The 22,822-nt window shown below is 37.2% G+C and overlaps 1 protein-coding gene across 2 annotated transcripts in view; it reads right to left on the reverse strand.

Moving 5' to 3' along the window:
* Positions 1-334: 334 nt before the first annotated feature.
* nlgn1 (neuroligin 1) overlaps positions 335-22,822 on the reverse strand; it is a 523,587-nt gene continuing 501,099 nt past the window's right edge. For both annotated transcript variants that reach the window (XM_052102055.1, XM_052102054.1), the window contains exons 5-7: positions 13,832-14,044; positions 5,512-6,301; positions 335-4,789 (exon numbers count right to left, since the gene is read on the reverse strand). In XM_052102055.1, the coding sequence (XP_051958015.1) occupies positions 3,955-4,789; positions 5,512-6,301; positions 13,832-14,044 (1,838 nt within the window). In that variant the 3' untranslated portion in view covers positions 335-3,954. The remainder of the gene's footprint in view (positions 4,790-5,511; positions 6,302-13,831; positions 14,045-22,822) is intronic.

Here is a 22,822-nt window from a genome sequence, read left to right on the forward strand (position 1 = left end):
ATAAACAGGTTTTGAAGAAACTTGAGGAGTCCAAGCCAGCTCGAGTGCATTAAAGAAAAAAAAAAAAAAAATTAATTATGCATTATGCAAAAATTAATTAAACTGCCAACTACAAGCATTTTCACAAGTGGAATTTTGAACACCACTGTAAATTCAAGATTTGCCAATAATGTTACTGCTCTGCAATGGGTGACTCTCCCAGTTGTGTTTGTGTGTGTATTTCTGACTCCTTGAGTGGCAAAAATAAACATCATAAAATCATTCTGACAAACCAATGGCAAAAAAGGACTGGTGTAAGTTGAGCTTGATAAAATCATTTATTGTGCTCCAGAAGATTAAATCCTATTTAACCAGAAAGAAAGACAAGATGACAAATAATCTACATTACAACAACCCTCTGTAGTTCTCATAAACAGTCATTTTGATCTTCTTTCAAGGTCAGCCAGTAGAAAATAAACAATGAAATTTGGTTGCTGTTTGTAAGAAAATGGCCCTCAATCTTGCATTACATTCAGTTACAAGGCTCATCCTGGCATGTGTGTATGCAAGTATATGTGCATCTTTGTGTGTATGTGTGTGTGAAACATACTGAGATGTGGAAATCTCTCCAATTTCAGATGAATCCCAGATCTCTTCTTGGTACATGTGCTTGCACAAGACAAATCCTAAGAGCGCCCCAACGGTGTACAGTTCATTAAATTTGAATGTTGTTCAAAGGACATTAGTGACACATGGGCAGGCAGACTTTGCATATGCATACCTGCAAATACAGACTGGCATACAGCGCTGTGATGCTCTCTCTGTACAGTTGTCATAGGTGAAGGAACAACAAAGAGGAGACCCAGAGGAGACTGTATTCTGAATGGGAACATGTTAGGAATGGTGTGTGTCACAAGATGATCAAGAGAAGAGCAGCACCGTTTGTTCATTTTTATTCCCTTCATTGGCTTCCCTCAATAGTCCTTACTCAACAACTATTGATGAATAACCTTCAGACTTATAAGGCTGTAATGCCACCAACATTTTGTGACTTTTACAGTTGTTTGTGATTAGTGAGTAAGGTTTTGTTTTAAATAATTTTATAGAGATTGCTGTAAAAAAGTGCAATATCTGGCTAATAAAATATTTTAAAGCAAAGAGATTAAAAGACAGATTAAAAGACAATTAGACCAATTTAAATTGACTAAAGAAATTTCAGTAACATTTTAGGATTTTATTAATTTTCATGACTTTTCCAAGTCTGAAAAATCACAATTTAAAAATTCCCTGGTATTTCCAGGTTGTCCATGGCCACGGGAATTGTCTCTTGCTCTTGAAACTCTTGCTTTGGCCATTCCACCGTGTTCTAACCAGTTGCTACTAGGTATCCTTACTGAAAGTAAAAATGCTGTGATGCAATGATATTTAAACATGTGCAGGGCTACCCAGCAAGGTGCCACAGGACAAGAAACCAAAACACCAACAAATTGTCCAGTCGTTCCTTGTGGTTGCTGGTTAGAAGAATGGCTCAGCTTTTAACTGGGCTTGGTCTGGATATGGTGTTAGAATGGGGTAGTTTGATGAAGAGACAATACGAAATCAAAAGAGCTACTAATCTGGTAGAACAACATCACCAATCAATGGCCGTTTTTCCATAATCATGTACTACATGCTGAGAACAGAGAAGTAATGTTATATGGGGATATGTTCAAAACTTTTCCGTTTTATATGATTCAGGACATTGACTATTTTCACTTAGGTTTGTCTTTAATCAAATTTCCCATTAGTAGCACAGAAATCAACATTGTTGCCACAGGAAGAAAACTCCATAAGTGACTACCCACAAAAAGTGTACAATGGAAAAGAATCCCTCTTGGCTTTTTTTCTCTCGATAATCCTGATTCTTAATACCTGTTTCTTTCTCTATTTATAGCAAGCTTTAAGCTGTATGATCAAGGGCCTCTTATGATCAGAAGTCCCCATAATACACACTCTCATCGGGGGCCCTTCTGTCTTTAATCTGGGATTCGTTGGTGTTGATCATTAGCATGTAATGTTATGTAACAAGGTTAAAAAATTATAATAAAAAAAGAAAGAAAAGAAAGAAAGAAAAATAATTAAGAACAACCCAAAATGAGGACTTGAATACCACATTGGTAAAACTGGCAATTATGGAGAGATTTGCAGGTGAAACAGGCTTGTTAAACTTTCAGCAATGAAGCTACTGAGCGGCAACCACTCTTTTGCATTGATCTCTTGGTAAGAACTGACTAAAGTGGCTCTCCATCAACAGTCTGTCGCATTCAATTGCTCATTCTTTTTCTCTTTTGCACATATTCTCCATTTCTCTTCTCACTAATGTTCTTTCTTTCTTGTCTTTCTCTCCTTTAGTTAGATTTAAGCACTATGATCAAGGGCTTCTTAGGATCAGAAGGCGCCCAAATACACTCTTTCATCAGGGGCCATCCTTTCTTCAGTGTGGGATTCATTGGTGTTGCTCATTCAGGTTCTGGATGAGGGGATACCAGTGCAAGAACAACAGCGCAACCAGTTGGACTCCAGAGTGCTAAAGTCAAACAGAATTAATCACTGCATTGGTAAATGGTTGTTCATAGCTGCGTGGGGACTTCATCATAAAGTACAGCAAAGAAAGTAATGGCAATCAAATATTACAGGTAATAAATCTCTAAGGTAACGTAGTTTGACCATTAGCAAGAGGTGAAAAAATAAAACAATGTATTATAGCTGAGACCAATGAGCAAATAAAAAATTACATTAAATGTCCCACACTTGGGAGCTCAAACAACAAGTGATTCACCACTTTTAAAAAGTTTAACCAACACACATGTACAAAACTAGTCCTTATAACAGGTTCACTCAAGCTATTTGCGAATGCAATCTATTTCGCTCATCACCACCCCTTCCCGTCACCGGCTCCAATCAGAACCCACCATGTCCACCCTTGTCAGCATTTTGCAATTGCTGTGAGCCAATAAGAGCAGCATTTCCTTAAACAAATCCAAATGGGGAAGAAATTAGTCTTTTTTGTGTTTTAAATAATGACTTAATCAGCAGAACAGCCACCAAGCAGATAAATTGTCATGCGCATCGTGCTAAAAATATCCATTGAGTCCACCAGTTTTCAGTATAGACAGCACTTGTGTGATGAAGCTGTATCTGCCAGGAAGCCACTAAATTTCCCGCTACGCTCTTGAGGCAGATTCCTCAGTATTGACGCCCCCAGCCAGGGCTTAAAGAGCATGGGTGCTTTGTGTCTTATCTAGATATGTAAATAGGTCCTATACAATAAAATTGTTCCCCCAAAAATAAATTGAAAAAAAAAAAAAATAAAAATAACAAAGACATTCAGTGAATGTCTCAATTGTGCATATTCTTGAGGATTTCTCATTCTCTTTTTTTCCCTTTATTGAAGTATGCCATATCTTACAATGCCTCAGCCAGGAGGAGAATGCATGTCTCAATTAAGCAGCATCTCCCCTCTGTTCTGAAGAGAGTAATCTACAATCCAGTGCCTCGGGAAAACAATATATTTCCTATTGTTTACAAAGGGCCTCCCACACGTCATCTCCTCTGTGCTTCCGTTGTTTCCTCTCAGGGTAACTGAATCAAACCATTCCTCAAAAGAATCCCAGACTGATAGTTGTTTCCAGGAAATGGTCCTGGTTTTGTCATATAGGAGTCAATATAAGGAGTAAAAAATCATCTCTGTATGTATTTCATTAAATCAGAAATTGTTTTGCGTATTTTCGTCTGTTTTTGTTCTCCCCTTTATTATAAAACAACAGTTTTGCTCTATAGGACAGAAAAAACAGCATTGTTATTTCCTGTTCCTCTGAACACCAGGAGAAAAGATATTCCTCATTTAGTGCTGCCCCCTCAGTCCATTCATTAGCACTCCACATCTGTGGGAGTGAATGTGTGTGAGTGTTCATGGTTAAGTGTGAATATGTGTGGCTATACTCTGGTGGTGGAGTGTGCATGAGGGTGTGGATGGGGTAGGGTGTTATTTTGTCCACTGGAGTAACTGTTGAAGGGGTGTAAGGAGGTGAGGCCCTGCATGCTGTTGGGTATCATAGTGATGGTGTTTGGCGTCATGAGTGGAATGTCATCTGGTGAACGTCGCATGGCGAGTGTGTAATCCGGGGGGCAGGCAGTTCTCAAGACCACCTCATGCGGGTGCATGGAGTCTCGGCATTCCCGCTCCAGATCGCTGTGTTTCATTTGTAGAGACATAATCTCCTCCTCTTGAGTGTGAGGCAGCTCATTGGTGGTGGTCCTCTGCGGGCTGCAACGTCGGTGAACCTCGTGCCTCCGCTTGTCTTTCTTGTAATAGAGTGCTGCGAATGCTAAGATGTTGAGGAAGAGCAACGAGGCACCAACGGCGATGGTGACACTCAACTCTGTGGAGTAGTCCCGCTGGTCCACCAGGAAGGGCTGATTCTGGTTCTGGTTGTGGCTGTCCTGTGTTTCAGTGGGGAATGGTGTAGGGTAGGGTCTCTTAGTGTTGACTGGGATCTTCTTTGGTGTACGGGGAGTAACCTCAGGTGGAGGCAGCTTAGTGGTGGTGGAAACGATCTGCGTGACCTCGTTGAGACTGTGGAGATGAGGGACCAACTCTAGCCATAGGTTGACCTTATTAGCACGGTAATGTTCCTTGACACGGGGCTTCAAGCCGATGTGCAGGTATAGCTGGTCCTTCTGGTTGTAACGTGTCCAGGCCACCTCCTCAAAGCGGTTAGGCTTGGTGTGGATGAACTTGGTATCCTGTGGAACTGGCTGGTTGGGGTCACTGCAAGGGAAAGAGAGATTTCAGTATGAGGAAAGCACCCAGACACCAAAAATTATTTCTTCCCTCAGAACTTGTGAGGGAACTGAGCCCTTACCAATCAGCTTCAGATAAATACACAACCCATTACTGACATAGTACCATGTCTTAAGGAGGTGCTTAGAGTCCCCTAATATTATCTCAGTGCTCATTACAGTCAATATGGACAACTGTACCTTCCTGAGAGAAAAAGTCTGACAGGAGAACCTACACATTTGCACACAAATTGATTTGTTGTCCTCCCATGAGAGCATATTGCATCCAGGCATACACTTCATCATTCAAACTGCAACAATATCAAATAAACATTACACTAATTTTAGATTATCATCAGCATTACTTTAATCACTGTTTTACACCTAAATGGAAGCAAACTAAATTGTTGTTGTGTAAAAAAGCAGTTGGTAAATTTTATGTAGCATAACCTTGGAAGCCTTAACAAGGATTTCTGAATGAAAGTGTATTGAAAAACAATTAAACAATGTAGGAACCCAGTAGCACAGTTTCCTGGCAACAATTGGGTATTGTGCAGTAATCAATGTCAAACTAACAATAATAATAAAAAAAAGATAAAACTTTAAACACACATTTCATTCCCAATCTTTTACAGTTTCCTAATTGATGGCCATACTGTTTAAACCAAGGCTAATTTCTAACAAATGATGCCCTGTTGCCTGGAGACTTACCCAGTCTTGGCAAAGTTGGTCCAGTATGTCATTACTACTGCACTAAGCATCACATCATTTTTGGAAAAGTTGCATGGAAAAAGCTCAGTTGGACCAATCATAGGAAGCCCAAAGACATAGGGGATTTCATCACCATGCGCCGCATCAGCCCAGGGTGGAACCTGCTCTGTCTGGCAGTGATGGTAAAAGGCATAGAAATAAGTAGGGGAGCCAAAGCTGGAGTGGAGGTCTGCCGTGGCCACTGCTGGCGCCACCCACTGATGATCTGTGAACAGTGCCAGCAGGGTTTTTCTCCTGGTCTCTGGGTTGTGACGGTCAGCCCAGTCAGTGTACATAAACTTAATTGTCTCCCGCAGAATATCCTTCCCCTCAGGGTATCCATATAAATCATCAACGAAACTTGACACAGCATAGTCAAAATCATTGGCTTGGACACCATTCTCATTGTCCACAATTAGTTCCACAAACTTTAGCCCCTCGCCTTGGTTGACGCCCAGCATGATGTCATAGTTGAGGAACTCCCCTTGTTCCATGAGGATTTGAGGGTCATCGGGGATGACATCACCATCAATGACAGGTCCAAAGGCGATGTGGTAGCGTGCAGGCTGGATGTCCTGCTCTACTAACTCTTTGTAGTGTTTTTTCTGTAGGCACTCTACCAATTCCACTGTATCTTTGAGGTTGCACCCCACCTTCTTGGCCAGCATACGGGCATACTTGGCTGGCTGAAAGCTGACAGCCCAGCTGGACAAAGCTGTGCCACTTTGGGCTATGGCCCTCTGGAAAAGACCTGTAATAGGTAAAACAAGACAGAATCAACAAAAAGAAACAACTGCAATATACTACAGTGGAGTCCAAATGGCTGAAATCAAAAATGTACATTATCAGTGTAGCAGTTTGAGTGAAAAGTTATATTGAAACATTTACATGAATTTCAGAATTTCTTAAGCCCTGTGCACACATGCAGCAACTTCCACTGACAAAACGACATGATCCCATTCATTTTCAATGAGAGCTGGCAACTTCCAGCAAAACAAGCAACAGCGACCACTAGCAACTAAATCTGACCGTGGCAAGCGACACGACAAGTTTGAGAAAAGTTTAACTTTATGCACATGAGAAGCGACTTTCAGGGGCGAAAACCAATATGAGTGAAGTGGGTGCCAGTGGAGCTCACATCACCTGTCTCCACTGAGATAATGGAGTTGAGAGGAGGCAAAACAGAGAATTTGCTGTAAGCTGTAACCACATACATTGATATAATAAAAAAAATTATGCATGGAAAAGAAATTAACAGCAGGCTGAGTGAGTTTGATTCTAATACTGATAGATCGTTTGCCTTATTAATGTTATGATCCATTGAGCACTGTTGCAGTTCATATAGATCACTCTCGCATGCAGAATGTGCATTTTTAGGGACAAGAAAACTGTTTGCTTGTCAAATTAGTGCGAAATCTTAGTTTTACTAGCAAAATGCCTCATCTGTGGTCAGACATAAAAAAAAATAGACATGAATGACAACTGGCCAGACATGCAGTCCACCAATAATATTAGAGTGACTAATAGAGAATTCACAGTACAGAGATTAGCGTGTGTGGGGCTTTATTAATATTACTCCCCAATCTTCTCCCTAACATTTCCTTACACTTCTATCTCCTGTCCCATTATAGGTCTATAAGTAAATAAAAAGGACAACATTGTTTACTTGATATTTGAAAGAAGTTTAAATAAAGACATTTAAATATCTCAAGCTTTAACAGAATGTGCAACTGTAGGGAGAAAGAACATTATCATGCCAATACTATACTAATGTTATGTATCTCTTTTTCAGCTGTCTAGTCATCTCAAGGCTGTCTGAGCTGCCAATAAGGAGAGTGAGACAACAAGTTCAGTATTTAAGGTATAAGGTTGATTTGAGAATTTTCCAAAAGTTCACCTTGTGTGCTTTAATTGAAGCAAAGAAATCTGAATTTTTGTACAAGTGTTTACAACTACAAATCTGCAAATCTTAAAAGTTTCTTCTTCATTTGAATTAATTTTTTATTTGTTTAACTGCTTAAAAATAAAAAATAAAATGTATTCCAAGGTTTATATATATATATATAAACCTTGAAATAAATACATTTTTAATACACTCATTGTATCCGCTCACAATTTCTACTGTAAGGGATTAGCTTTAATTAGTGAATTACGATTAATTCACTTTTTGGAGTGATATTATTCTCATGGCTTATTGAAAATAATATCACACGTATTTAGGTACTGCTTTGAAGCGAAAAATAAATAAATGATCAATACAGTGAAAATGCACTTTATGGAGTCTGTTGACAATGCCTTCAGAACCATTTAACCTTATTTGAGTCTACATCGATTTCCTATTACTCAAAGTATTTAACAAATACACCAGCACTTTGAGCACAATATTGGAGATGTACTTGCGTGTAGTGTTGTTTCCTTGCGTCCTTTGTTTCAGATTCTTTTACAAAATTCCTGCTCAAAATAGTGACTTTAGTGAAATAAAACTTTTATATCTTGAGAATGGTACAAGAGACATTATATTCATTGTCATAAGCTTCCTCCATGTAACCAAGCGAGCGTTTACATACTAAACATGACATTCTTTCTTTAATATTGTAAGTGTAGGTAACAAAATATGAAAACCCTGGTAACAAATCATACTGGTTAATTCCTTTGTTATACAACATGGATAAAACATTGCACACATTTTAAAGAGGTACATCAGTCTATAATCATTAATTTGTCAGATATACAATTTACCACAGTTCAAAGCAATTTTCAGAATTACCTAGCAAGACTATGTATTGTATAAATTGTGGATTTAAATGCATTTTGTACATTTTAGAAGGTTAAATCGGTAAACTACTGTGACGTTGTGTAGAATGTTCCAGGAGGAAAAGGAAATGTTTTAGTATACGAGTCATGCAAATATGATGGTCTTTTGGAAACCTTTCAAAGAGAAGTCTGCTTTAAGTGGAAGTTCAGAAGGTCATGGTGATGGGCCTTTTTGAGCAATGTTGATGCCCGGGCCGTTTAATTTATGTTGGTGAAGAATTCCAGGATTGCAAAGATTGGGTTTTTCCTAGATTCAAATCATGTCGTTACAATTCTTCTGCATGTATAATACTACACAGTATAGACACTAACAAAATTGACTCATATCATAGAAGAGAAGCAGATATCATGCACAAATATCAAGACTAAAAAGCAAGTGAGTGAGTGGCAGAGAGATAGAATGTATGTGTGAGAGAAAAACAGAAAGAGAAAGAGAGAGGAAAATGTAGTTACTCTGTTACCATGACAACCCCTGGGATCTCAGTCTTAGCAGTGCAGTTATGAGCAAAAACACGTCCTTACTAAGCAAAAACTATAAAAACACACACATGGAAATTAAATGGAGCTAAGGGGAAACTTTAGATCGCAATTCAACGTAACAGTCAACATATTCTAATGAACAGATTAATATGTTTACAAATGAATAATACACTGCTAAAACATTCAAAATATATTAAAAATATTAAATATTAACCAGTGCACAGTTTGCCTTAAGGGCAAAGCAGTCACATGGAACATTCCAGTCTCTTCCAAATGTGTCTCTGCGTTCATGATAATGACAACCTTAAAGCAGGTCTGTGCCAGTAGACCTATTCACAAAGCAATCTTCCAAGCAGAGAGACTGAAAATGGAATTAATGTGTATACCTTTTTGTGCCAATGGAAGGTGAATGCTTTATTTGAACAGTAGGCCTATGCAGTAGATAACCTATTTTTGTGATTAACCTTTTTATTGATTAATTTTTATTAAGGTTAAAGGTTATATATATATATATATATATATCAACATTTAACCCTTGCCCAATTCGTCACAAATAAATCTGAAACTTCAACCAAAATTCTTGGCTCTTAACACACCACAAAAAACATGTGTTGGCATCGCCAGCAGGTGGGTGGGTATTTCAAGCCAATACAATTAGATGGGCTCTAATATAATTTATGTAAAATCTTATATTGCATAAGGCGCACCATTGCATCTCTAGATGCAGACTTGACTTTTTTTATAGAATCCTAGTCCACACTCCCTCCTCCAATGCCAAGTATAAATCTTTCTCCCATAATCTCTTGATAGAAGTTAAAGCTCCGTAATACAATGATGCCTCATGACCTTTTCAAAAAGCAGTAATCACCACTCCTGCTGCTGCTTTAGGGAGGTGTATGCTACTCCCAAAAATAGTACAGAGCAGGTGGCACAGCTGTAAATACCTAAAGAACTGAGATTTGGGAATCCAAAAATGTTGAACCAAATTTCAAAAATCTCAACAACCTGACCAGCAGAAATGGGAATTTTTAATACACAATTTTGAGTTCAGCCACATGCTCGAGGCAACATTTAAATATATTTCAGAATTAAACACACTGGACACTTTTGTCCATATTGAGTGCAAATGCGAGATAACATCTTGGTTACTGTCGTAACCTCCGTTCTCTGATGGATGGAATGATATCTTGTGTCGATGTAGTGACACAAGGGGTCTCTCTTGAGAGCCTCGGTTACCTCTTATCTTTGAGAAAATGGCAATGAGAATTGCGAACAGAATTTGCATGCCCCTCCTCCAGACATACGGGTATAAAAGGAGGGAAGCGTGCATCTGTTCAGACAGGTTTTGAGCTGAGGAGCCGATAGTAGGGTCCCGGCCATTTCAGCGGCTAGTACAGTGTTGTGGCAAGAGGGACACAACATCTCGTTCCCTCCATCATGGAATTGAGGTTACATAAGTAACCAAGACATGCCCCTTCTGTCACTCACTCGACATTGTGTCGATGTAGTGACACTAGGGTTCCCTATCTAAAAACGGCAGAAAACTAAACCGTGATACGTGGATGTGCCAGCCGCAGCCTTTTCTCTCTTTATGTTTTCTCTCCATAAAGTGTTAGATGCAGCTGAGACATCTAACGCTATAACAAGCATCGGGGAAGGTGTTCTTTTCATATTCTATTTCAGGGGAAAGACCCCACGGAGACCCCATCCTGCCCAGCAGGGGAGGTTAACCCTCTCTGGTCTGAGGGTGTTTTGGGCCCTAGAGAAGTTTTGACATGCCTAACATTTGTGCTTTTTTCAGTTGCTTAAAAACATATTAATGGCTAATGTCTGATAACACTGTATTCAGCAAAAACTGGGCTACAATAATATGTGAACAACATATGTACAGAAGAAGAGCGGGACTCCGATGAACGTTTGCATTTTGAAAACAGACTTGATCCAGCCGAGGATACAATTTCAGATGAGTAAGAAATTTAGTTTTACCTACATTAGTTGACATGCTATTTTATGTAAGCATTTACATATTTTACTAGTGGTACTGATTCCAGACTTGCCAGCCAGGATTCAGAGTATTGAAATTTCAAATATGTCCTAATAGGCAAGTTTTAGTTACATTTAAATGTTTCAGCTAAAGCAGGTATTTAAATTGTATGCTGTATGATGTATTATGATATAAAAATACTATGAATGTTTAGATTATATTTTAACTACTGTTTATGCTGCCTCATTATCATCAATGCTTGTGCTTGCAAAAATCTGTTCAGGTGTAAATGTGTCAAATGTGATGTAAATATGCCCATATTAGAAAATGAGCATATTAGAATGATTTTCTGAAGGATCATGTGACCCTGAAGGCTGCTGAAAATACAGCTTTGATCACAATTTACATTTTACAATATATACAAATAGAAAACTGTTCTTTTAAATTGTAAAAGAGTTCACAATATCACTTTTTTATTGTATTTTGGATCAAATAAATGCAGTGTTGTTGAGCAGAAGGGACTTCTTTTAAATAGTAGCGTAGGTCTAAAATTAAGTAAAGTCTGTATAGTCAGATTACTTCTTTTAACTTAAAACTTGATTTTGATCATTAAGTCTCCTTACATTAATTCTCTCTCTGCTTGATAGGCCCAGGGGAGGGGTCTTTGTCTCCTCAGATTCACATCAATATTCATGGTCATCCACACCTCCTCGCATATAACATTTCTAACACTTACAAAAACACTTATTTGTTTATTTATTTTTAGGATCCCATTAGCTGAAAGTCTGTGCCATCAGCTAATCTTCCTGGGTTCCATTCTAAAAAATTACATTACAACAACAACAACAACACATTTCAATCATCACAGTAAACAATATATACATTTTATATATGTACATACATACACAAACACACACTCATACCTACATATAATCTAGTTTCGATTCATAAAACTAAATATAAATACCATGTTATTTACAATTACCTTAATCATAACATGTAAAAACCTACATCGACACATAACACCTTAGACTTCTTTTAAATGCCAGCTTATTACAAAGCTGACGAACTTCAATGGGAATGTTATTCCAGATGACTATTGCTCTATACAGAACGGTTTTCTTCATAAAATTAGTTTTTGGATAGGGGGTCATTATATGACCATTATTTGCCTTTATGGTGTTATAATTATGCACAGAATTACAATACACTATTTGATTAAACAGAGAAATAGGCATTTTCATTGTCAATGTGTTATATATCATACTGCTTAAAGTAACTGTTATTCTTTGGTTTAAAGTGAGCCATGAAAGAGTAGAATACATCTGATCTCTACTTGTTTTAATTGAACAGGCTAGAACCTGTCTTGCTGCTTTATTTTGCGCAACCTGAATTTTTGACAAGGCCTTTTTAGTTGCAGAAGACCACACCTCAGTGCAGTATGACAAGTGACATTATATTAATGACTCTGTTACTATTTTTAAAGTTTCCTGATTCACATAATGACAACATTTTTTAGTTAATGCAATGCCACATCCTATTCTGTTTACAATAGTATTTATGTGTTCTGTCCAAGAAAGACTACTATCAATAACCATACCCAACAGTTTAGCCTTTTCTACTCGTTGTATTCTTTGCCAGGCTATATGTAACTTTAATTCCGATCCAAGCATCAATTTTTGTTTTGATCCAATGATCATACTTTTAGATTTGGATATATTTAAGACTAATTTGTTTCCACTAACCCACTTATACACCGAATCCAACTCTCCAGACAGAACATGATTAAGTTTTTCACGAGTTTGAAGCATAGTAAACAGTTGAGTCATCTGCAAACATTGTCATTGATGCTTTTTTGACAGCTAAGGGCAAATCATTAATAAAAACTGAAAACAAAAGAGGACCCAAACAACTTCCTTGTGGTAAACCACAAACTAAACCTTTATAATTAGATAAAGAACCATTATAAAAAACCCGCTGCATTCTTTGTGAAAGATAACTTTTCATTAGTAAAATAGCAGAAGGAGAAAATCCGTAGATCTTTAATTTCTCAATTAAAATAGAATGGTTCTTTACACTTACAAAAGTTAAATTACTATATTGCTTTATATGAGTGATCAGGATGGTTTTCACCTCATTTTGTAGCAAAAACTCTTGGCTACAAGATCCAGTTCTAAAATTCTTGTGGACAGATGTTTAGTATGTGTTATATGGCCTTATTTCAATCACTTAAAATTGTTGTTTTTTCAAAAAACACATGTTGTTCACATATTATTGTAGCCGGTTTGTGCTGAATACAGTGTTATCAGACTTTGGCCATTAATATGTTTTTAAGAAACTGAAAAAAGCACAAATGTCAAGGCATGTCAAAACTTCTACAGGGCCTAAAACACTATCAGACCCCAGAGGGTTAAACTAGCAAAGTGCGCAGACCTCACCGTTCACACGTCCGAACCTAGCATGGAACTACGTGACCTCCGAATATTTAATTTCTATAAACAAGTTATATCACTAGAGATATGACAAATTAGAGAATGACAAATTAGCTCAGTTAATACTAAGCCAATGAAGGAACTTCATGAAGTTTTTGCAACCATGTTGGCTTTATGATTTTTGTATTAGGCACACAGCCTCTGTGAAATTGAGCAAACTTTGCGTTCTATGAAATTATTTAGGGTGATCAAATTTTTTTTGTACTAAGTTAAAGTGTGTTCATACTGAAGGTGATTAAATTGTTGGAGTTCTCTCAGTCTCTGAGTGTGCTATTGGTCTGTGCTAGTAGCTTGCACTCCACTGGCTCTAATAAAGTCAATGCATCACATCACTGCTCATTTTCATTTTCACTGCTCATCTCTGTTGCATTATCAATGGTCAATGTTGCTCAGTTCGCCGGAAATCACAAACTCTCAATGAAAATTAAGTTGAAAACAGAGATGAAATCAAACACAAACAGCTGACATGCAGACAAAACAGGTTTGAATAGTTAAAATCTCTGAATTGTACCTTTGGTTGAATTGCTCCAACGGTTACCTTCAGAATAATGGGACAGAGTGAGGAGGTTGACACATGAGGCACCGGCCCCAGAGCCAAAAACAGTAATGCGTAAAGGGTCACCCCCAAAGAAAGCAATGTTTTCACTTGTCCAGCGCAGGGCCTGGATTTGATCGAGAAGTCCGTAGTTACCCTTGGCTGCCTGGTCTCCTGTGCTCAGAAAACCTGCAATTGGAAGAAATAATAGACAGAAATAATAGACTGAATGTTCTTTGCAAGGCTGTAATGTAATGCCTTTAAAAAATGTTGTGAGAAATTGAAATATGTAAAAGCAAACTGCAGAAGAAAGTACTTGAGACAACCCCCCCCAACCCCACTCAAAACACTCTTTTACCATCCAACAATTATTGATAAGACCACACTTTTTGACCTCAAGACAGCCTTAAATGGCTGTTTGTTTCTTGGAACTCACACTCTACCTCTCCTGATAGACAAAATAGTGGCTATTAGCATGTTGTACGTAGTGCAGCCTTATTATTTGGACTATGGTAGCACTATTATTAACAAATGAAATGCCAATTTTGTTCTGCAAAATTATAACAAGATTTACATTTGCATATGAAGTGCTGTGTCATTCGGTGTAGAAAGGATGGAAGAGTTCATAAGATGTTGACTCTGTTCCAAAACCTAGTGAGCTACCTATGTAAGCCATAGTCAGCATCATATACACACTGCTAAAGCTGCAGCTGTTTAAAAAGTTAGGTAGCATAATTAAACTGCCTTCCAAGATACCTTATTTTGGCCAAATTCTTAGGCATAGTTGCATGTATCTTTGGCAGATAACATGCATAATATTTCCCATAATACATTGTGGTGAGCGAGAGAAATGCTGATTATAGATATAATTAATTCAATACCAAAAAGTTTTGATACAAATGATTTCAGTGTAATTAAAAATTGACTATTTCACCCAATATTTGTGTGTGCTGTGCATTTATAAGCTTATAAGAGATTATTGAAAATTTTCTGAGCAACATTCTAATGCCAAATGCTATTGAAATCTAATTGAGTCGACTCTCACATTAGCAATAATTTTATGATGCTCAGAGCTGCTGCCTTTGTAGAGCTTTCTGAAATTGGTCACTTATGATATTACCTGAAAATTAGACTACTTAATTTTGGAACAGACCCTTTATTTGTACTTGTTAGACCTGGCCTGTACAGTAGTTCTACTGTACTGTATAAACAACATTCAGCTACATTACCCTTCTCTGTTTCATTGATCCTTCTCTGCTTTTCTTCACACACAAAAAAAAAAATCTAAAAAAAATAAAAATAAATTATGTTTTGGTTTAATTTGCTCAGCCAGTAGAACCACAACTCTCTGGGGTTAAGTAAAAAATGCAGTTATTGTTTTACCCATTGGCTTGCACTTGTACATTTAAATGAACAACAAAACAGTTTGTGCCAATATATTATGAGAGTCACAGAAAAAATTACACAGAAGTAACCCTGCAGTGCATTTTAATGGAAAGGTAGTCACCAACTTATTCACTACAGTAGGCTTATCCTGAGTATATACATCTTGGGGGAGATTGCGGAATACTGATTGTGTGCATGATCTGTGAATAAAGGACCATTTAGCTCTTGCAATTGCCCTCACAATCCCAGAACACATGTAATTCAATATAGAAATGCAACACATACTGTACTGTGACTCGAATCAGGCATGTTTCAACCTGTACCAATTTTACTGCAATGCAAGTATTAAAATATTTCCAAAAGAATAGGACAACATTAAAAATTAGTTTTGTCCTTTACACAAAATGAACAAACAAAACACATCTGACCCATGCTCAGGCACTTTCCTTTGGTTAATTGAGTTTTTTATTGAATTTAATTGATCTAGTTTTGTTGCTACATCAAGAAGTTGATCTCCTGGAAGTGGCTACCGAAAACAAGCGCACATTTAATTAATTAACCAAGGATGTGTGCCATGCCAAATCAACAAGACCAGGCACAGGCTTGAAAATGATTAGCAATCAAATGGCAGACTGTCAGGTGTTCATGTCTGCAGCTCCAAGCCACGAGCACATTTGGCTGCTAAAACAGGCAGGCGGAGGCAAGCTCTTCACCCCCATGCATGCAGAGGTGCAATCCAATCACAGTGGAACAAAAAGGGCCTCCATAACTCTGGATAGTGAATAGCCCAGAATTGTGTATGGAGATTAAGATTCACTACAATATACTTTAATGAGACCTGTAATGGAGGCCTTGACATTTTTTGGCACATCATTGAAGGAGAGGAATGCTCTGGATTTGATTTCTAAGTGGTAATTGCTCAATTCTTTTAAAGTAAGGGTCAACAAGACAAGCAGGAAAGATTCAGCAATATTAGTAATGCATACTAATACACTATATGGCTGAAAGGAAAATCCCCTTCTAATTGTCAGGTTTGGCTCACTGGTGGTGGAAGCTTTGGTACTTCCACTCGCAATCCCCACAGCCATGTTCCAACATTAAGTGGAAGCTGTTAGGGAGAACCAACACCATATTAATGCTAATCAGTTGGAAATTAAATGTTCAACAAACATATATGGGTGGGTTGTTTAGGTATCCACATATCTTTAGCCATATAGTGCAACCATCTTCTCTGAAAATACAAGAGCCCTGTTGCATGGCTATGCCTTTAGAGTTCAACAATATCTTTCAAGAGTTACTCCAACAGACGATTATCAAAAAGAAATGGCAAAGTGAAGCACAACATTTCATTGCAAGATATCCTCTACAAGGTTAGCAACACTGTGAAAGACAGAGTGCCAAACCTTGGAAGCTGTCTGTATGAGATAACCAAGCTCTACTCTCACAGACATGCTAATGGCTCTCCAAGAGGTGTAATCAACTTCCGGTATCATAACAGATTTCAGGAAATTGTTAGACTGTCAAGTAACATCCTTTAAAACATGAATCACAACATTGAAAGTCAATCACTTTGAAAAGCCATCTGCACCAAAAGTTCTTTGCAGAAGTACTCTCTGAGGTACATAACGATTGTATGGATTGACCTCAGAGCAAAGCCTTAGGCACATCTACCTATAGTACCAGTTTTCACACATGCCAGGGTCTGTATTATAAGACCTTAAGTTCCACAGCTAAAAGCCATATTGGGAATAGTCCCAACAGAGGAATAAAAATGGGATCAGATGGCAGTTGGTTGGCCCACACATTGGAATTCACAACTAGATGAAAAAACCACTGAGGCTTAGTTCCAAGTGCCATGTACTTAAATCAGTTCATCTTGGAACTCTAGCAGATGGCTTGAGATGTTAAATTAATCTTGATTTGGATTGGAGAGGGCGAGCAAAGGTAAGTGGGAATAGGACCAATGGTGGAAATGTTAGGAAATGTTAAAAATGAAAACAGCATACCCTAAAGCAATGTGAGAGGTGTCAAAGGGGCATTATTTTACATTTATTTCAGGGATACAGATGAAGAAAGGCAGTCACAGTAGGTTGAGTCCTGGAGATGCTGCATTAGAACATTTGCCAGTTTGGTTTCTCTTCTAACAGAAATGTCACAGCTTTATTTTTCTTTTCTGTCTCAACTAACCTGGTAGTGAGACAAATTTGCCTTCCTCTTGTGTTAATGTCCACACAAATATTTACAGTGGGACAAAACCTTCATACTGTCCCTTCCTATGATATAATTATCATCCATTCCCTAAAACTGCAAGACTAAAAGATGATGCCATGTTCCCATACCACAGGCTATTCACACATGTTTCTAAACTGCAGGAGGCGAATAAATGAACAGCCAAAAAGTCGGTTTGAAAAGGTTACAACCACTAAAATAATGGCAAGTCAGATAGAAGGTCTACACTGTAAAAATAATACACAATATCTACTCAACAAAATTGTGGCAACAGATTACAAGCAATGTTATTAATTAAATTCAACAATTTTAAGAATTAAATGTAATTAATTTTAATAAATAAAATGAGCTCCTTAAAAGTCAACCATTGAAAATGAGTAACTGAAAATAGCATGCAAATAAATATGTATACAATTTCAATGAGAAAAGTCCCAGTTGAGCCAGGACTTGAACCTGGGACATTCATGCTGTGAGGCGACAGTGCTATCCATTGAACCACCATGCCACCCTCTATGCATGTGCACACTACACAATTTTTGGCCGGATTTTCTTCCGAAGACAAATTTCCGAGGTCTGTGATAAAAACCCTGGATCGCTGCCAAATCAGTGCTCACTAGAGTCGGTGATGCTCGTTAAATATGAGCAGTTCAATGACGTGACATTAGCCAGTCTTGAGCAGTCACAGATGCTGTGATATCACAGACTGCCTGCAACTTCCCAATGTTTCATTCTGCCATATTTAAATTTTCTCTTCTTTTGTTTTTCCAGACATAATCAGGGCACAGATGACTTTGACACTGAGCATGATCATGATCATAATAATTTCTCGTGTGAATTCATTGTTCAAAAAAATTTTTTCACTGTTGGTCAGGGTTGCCTCTTGGCCAAACATCTTGTATTATGTGCACCTTGTCTGTGTTCTGTTATGTATTGTGTGCGGTGCTACGACAAGAAGATGACAGATGACAAGAAAACTAGTTGTGTAATCTAAGCACTACAGCGATTCAGGTAGTCTGACAGTCCTGTAGATTTTGCTTGCCCTAATATTATTACTATTAAATTGAAAACAGCTTACTTGTATCATGTTTGATTCCTTCAATATTCTCTCTATTTGGAATTATTCAAAAATAATTGTTATATCCTTAACAACAAAATTGAGCAGATTTAATTTCAGTAATTTTAAAATAATTTTAATGCAAAACACTGTCAATGTACAATGTAAAGTAACCACAGATTATATGAGCTACTGGCTCTGAGCATTGTCTCGGTCACAAGAGATTAATACACTGGGGGTTGGCACAGGCTAATAGAAGTGAACCACAGCAGGATCTCAATTGAACTTGACTTGACAGACTTATTCTTAGATTCAGTGCTTTGATATGCATAATTCTAAACCTGAAAACTTCTGCTCCAGGCAAAATACACACAATTTTAATAAGAAAAAATAATAATAACAATTTCATAGGGAAATTATATTAAAGTAACCTGCTTTCCTTTAGAAAAATCCATCTCCTTTCATTTCTGTCCTCCCCAAGGAGGATCAGTGACGTGATGAATGTATTTCATGTGAATACATTTTGTGAAAAATAAACATTAATAAAAAATAAATGGATGTAGACTTTGCAACATTAGTACACAAAAAATAGCCTTCAAACGTAATCCAAACAAAAACTACAACAGAGTAATCTTCTCCAGGTAAATACTGGTAATGAAATGTGCATTTCAATAATGGAACGGATTACTTTAGTACACCAAGAGATTAGATAAATAATTGCATTATTTAGCATATATTAAAACTGTCAGATTCTTATCAAGGCAACGTCCCTGTCATATCACATTTCAGTGGACTGAGCTCATTAAATTACCTCAGGGCAAGGCCTACAGTTTTGCTGAATACATCTTTACAGCACAGTACACATTTTATTAACATTATGTATTGTAAAGCATCAATGTAACAACATAACATAATGTAACAACACAGTGCATTGTAACAACATTACAATGTTGTTGTAATGTTGTAATATATATATTCATAATATATATACTGTGTGTTTATATATATATATATATATATATATTTTTTTTTTTTTTTCTATTCACTTTGACTTTTATTCTATTTTGTTTATTATCTCAGTATCTATATTGTTTGTGCACTGGAAGCGTCTGTCACCAAGACAAATTCCTTTTATGCTTCATACTTGCAGAGGTGGGTAGAGTAGCCAAAAACAAGCTCTGTAAAATAGAAGTAAATGTAATTATTTATGTTAGTACTTGAGAAAGAGTAAGAAAGTATCGAATTAAAAGAGTACTCAAGTAGTGAGTAACTCGTTACTTTCACATATTACATAACAGACGTTTACTCCCCTACATTCCAGTACATAATACACATTTAACATGTGTTACAGAAATATTATGTTTATTATTAATGGAAATTCTGTCATTATTCACCATCATGTTGTTCCAAACCCATATGACTTTCTTTCTTCCATGAAACAATATTTTTTTCCCTTTATATGTTGAAGGTGAATGGTGTGCGAGACTGACAGTTCCTAACATTCTGTCTAACGTATTTTGTGTTCCACATAATGCAAAGTGTCACACTGGTTTGGAACAAAATGATGATAGGGAAATTATGACAGAATATTAAATTATGGCTGAGCTATCACTTTAAAGGGGTAGTTTACCCATCCTCTATATAGTGCACTATTTAGAGTGTCCGCCAGTTAATTAGGATTGTCTGAATTCTGAGTGAGCCACTCATTCCCTACTTTTGTTCACTCATTACCCACAAAGCACTCTAATTAATGACAGTTAATTGCCTACAATCCACCATGGTGAAGACGTACGAGCTGGGAGTTTACTGCTTCCTCCACTTCTGCAATGTTTTCTTTCATGCTGAATGTATTAAATACATTTTTGACAAATCATTACTTGATTAAAATAACATACAGAGAGGAAAAACATACAGAAATATCTTAAAATGTACTCTTTATTTGATCAAATGTGTTCTCTTTATATTAACACACATTATATATTAAAAACGACAAACGGAATGAAGAATTATTGTATTAATATATGATTTAATAAGAATAACAAGTAAGGTCCAAGTATTTTAAAAGTTCATAATTGATGCTGTTTCTGTGACAGCCCCAGAGATCCGACGCTTTGCGTATACGTCAGTGTCCGAATTCACTCGTTTTGTTCACTCACTGCCAGGGCTGGACTGGTAATCTGGCATACCGGGCATTTTCCCGGTGGGCCGACGGAATTTGGGACTGATCAGGGGTGGAATGGCCGTCGGGAGAACTGAGCGGCCGTGAAACATGCTGAATGGGCCGCGATAAGCAAAAATGAGCCGTCACCTTATGCAGAACGGACCACAAAATGTCGCCACGATATGCAGAAAAAGAACTGCAAATCCCAGCAATTTTTGGGCCTGTTGCCATGTATAATTCCGAGCCGATTTCTCTTCCCAGTCCAGCCCTGCTCACTGCTGAGATATAGTGCACTTACTGCCATTCACTATATAGGAAATAGTGAACGATTTCAGACACAGCCACTCTCTTCACCATACGATCATCTCGCACCTGCACTTCGCTGTGCAGACCGAAATGCTGTCTGTTCGCGCTCCAGTTGTCAATCACGCGACCAGCAGAGCCAAAGCATTTATTTACACTTAACTTGGATGTTTACATGGATTTATACAGTTAATCCGCCTGACTATTGCCTGATGCAATAGTTTCCAGCACCCCACAAGGACGTCTGGTAAATGCGTAAATACTGCTTATGACATGCGGGACGTTGGACAAATTGCACTGATATATTGCTGCACTTATTTTAAAATGTACACTTAAAAACATGTCATAAGAGCCCAGTTACAGAATCTCCCTGAAAACAGAAAAGACAACGTTAGGATTAGAGCCAAAATTTACCACAGCGTGCTGCAAAACTGAAGCTGTGATTTTAATCTTGAAATATCCACGTCTTGGTGTTAAATGAAGGCATTCCATGACGAAACTATTATTTTTTTTCACTGTGTGGAGTGAAGAAAATGTTTCACTTTGAAGAGTTTGATGCTGCAGCATTGATGACTTGAGTGACAGTCTATAACAGCAGCGTGTGCCTCTGTGTGAACTTCTGCTCTAATCTCTCAATAGATTACGCATTCATAAAATTAAACCCAGTAATGCAAGGACAGGAACGCCGCCCATTGTAAAGAAGTAAAAGTAAAATAAATTCATTAGAAATGTACTTGAGTGAGAGTAAGATGTACCCACTTTTAAACCTACTCTAAAAGTATTTTTTCCACAAAAGTTACTCATGTAAAAGTAAATATAGCACATTACTACCCACCTCTGCATACTTGGCAATGAAGATCATAATGATTCTGGAAATAACATAACATAATATAACATAACAACAAGGACTGTTAATCAATTAACATTTAAATCAAATGAATTACATGATTAACCAATTAATTAATTGAAATTAATCACAATAAATCACATATAATCAAAATGTATTGAGAAAGGCCCCCAAATAAAGATAATTTAGTATATAATATTTAAAATAATTATCAATGTAATGCTGTATATATTAAATATTATACATTAAATAATTCAAATACATTACAACTTACACATATATTGTTGCAGCAGACATGTGTAGCATTTAGACAATACAAAAAGAGGCATTAAACTTCAAATATTGTTTGTTTAATTTCTTTATCTTTGCACTGTGAACCCTATTATTTTCCTTACATCATCTACAATTTTTTTAATTGTTGGTCTATGTACTCATGTGTCAGGAAGATGCGTCTCACTTTGGTTGTGTTACGTCTCACAATTTATCATCATCTCCAGTCATGAACCCTGTGTTTTAAGGATGATGTGTCAATTAAAGATAGTATGAAACTTTAAATTTGAGAAAATGTTTCCAGAGATCCCTGCATTCTGTTGGCCTAGCTTTCTTTGTCCGCAAGAGCGCATCATCTGGGGAAGGCTGTGCTACCTGCGCTCTTTGGTTTGACAAGTTGCTCTGACTGCTCCTTCTGCAACAGATCCTCAAAAAAATCAATGTGGTACATTAAGTATGAATTGCTCCGTTGGTAGGAACATTCCTTGCATTGGAATTTTAAGTATGGTTCGAGGGCATGATTCATTTTTGCATTATTCTTTCATCATGTTATTTTTTATGTAATTCATAAGACAAAAATAATATTTAATTGACAGCCCTAAACATAACATAACATTAACATAAATTATTTTTGGAAGAGACTGTGGTCTCTGATGTGGAAGTGCAGCTTAAGGGTTCAGTAATGTGTAAATTACATTAGGTGATAGCTGAGTTGCA

Source organism: Xyrauchen texanus, chromosome 32 (assembly GCF_025860055.1).
Source record: "Xyrauchen texanus isolate HMW12.3.18 chromosome 32, RBS_HiC_50CHRs, whole genome shotgun sequence".
Classification (NCBI taxonomy): domain Eukaryota; kingdom Metazoa; phylum Chordata; class Actinopteri; order Cypriniformes; family Catostomidae; genus Xyrauchen; species Xyrauchen texanus.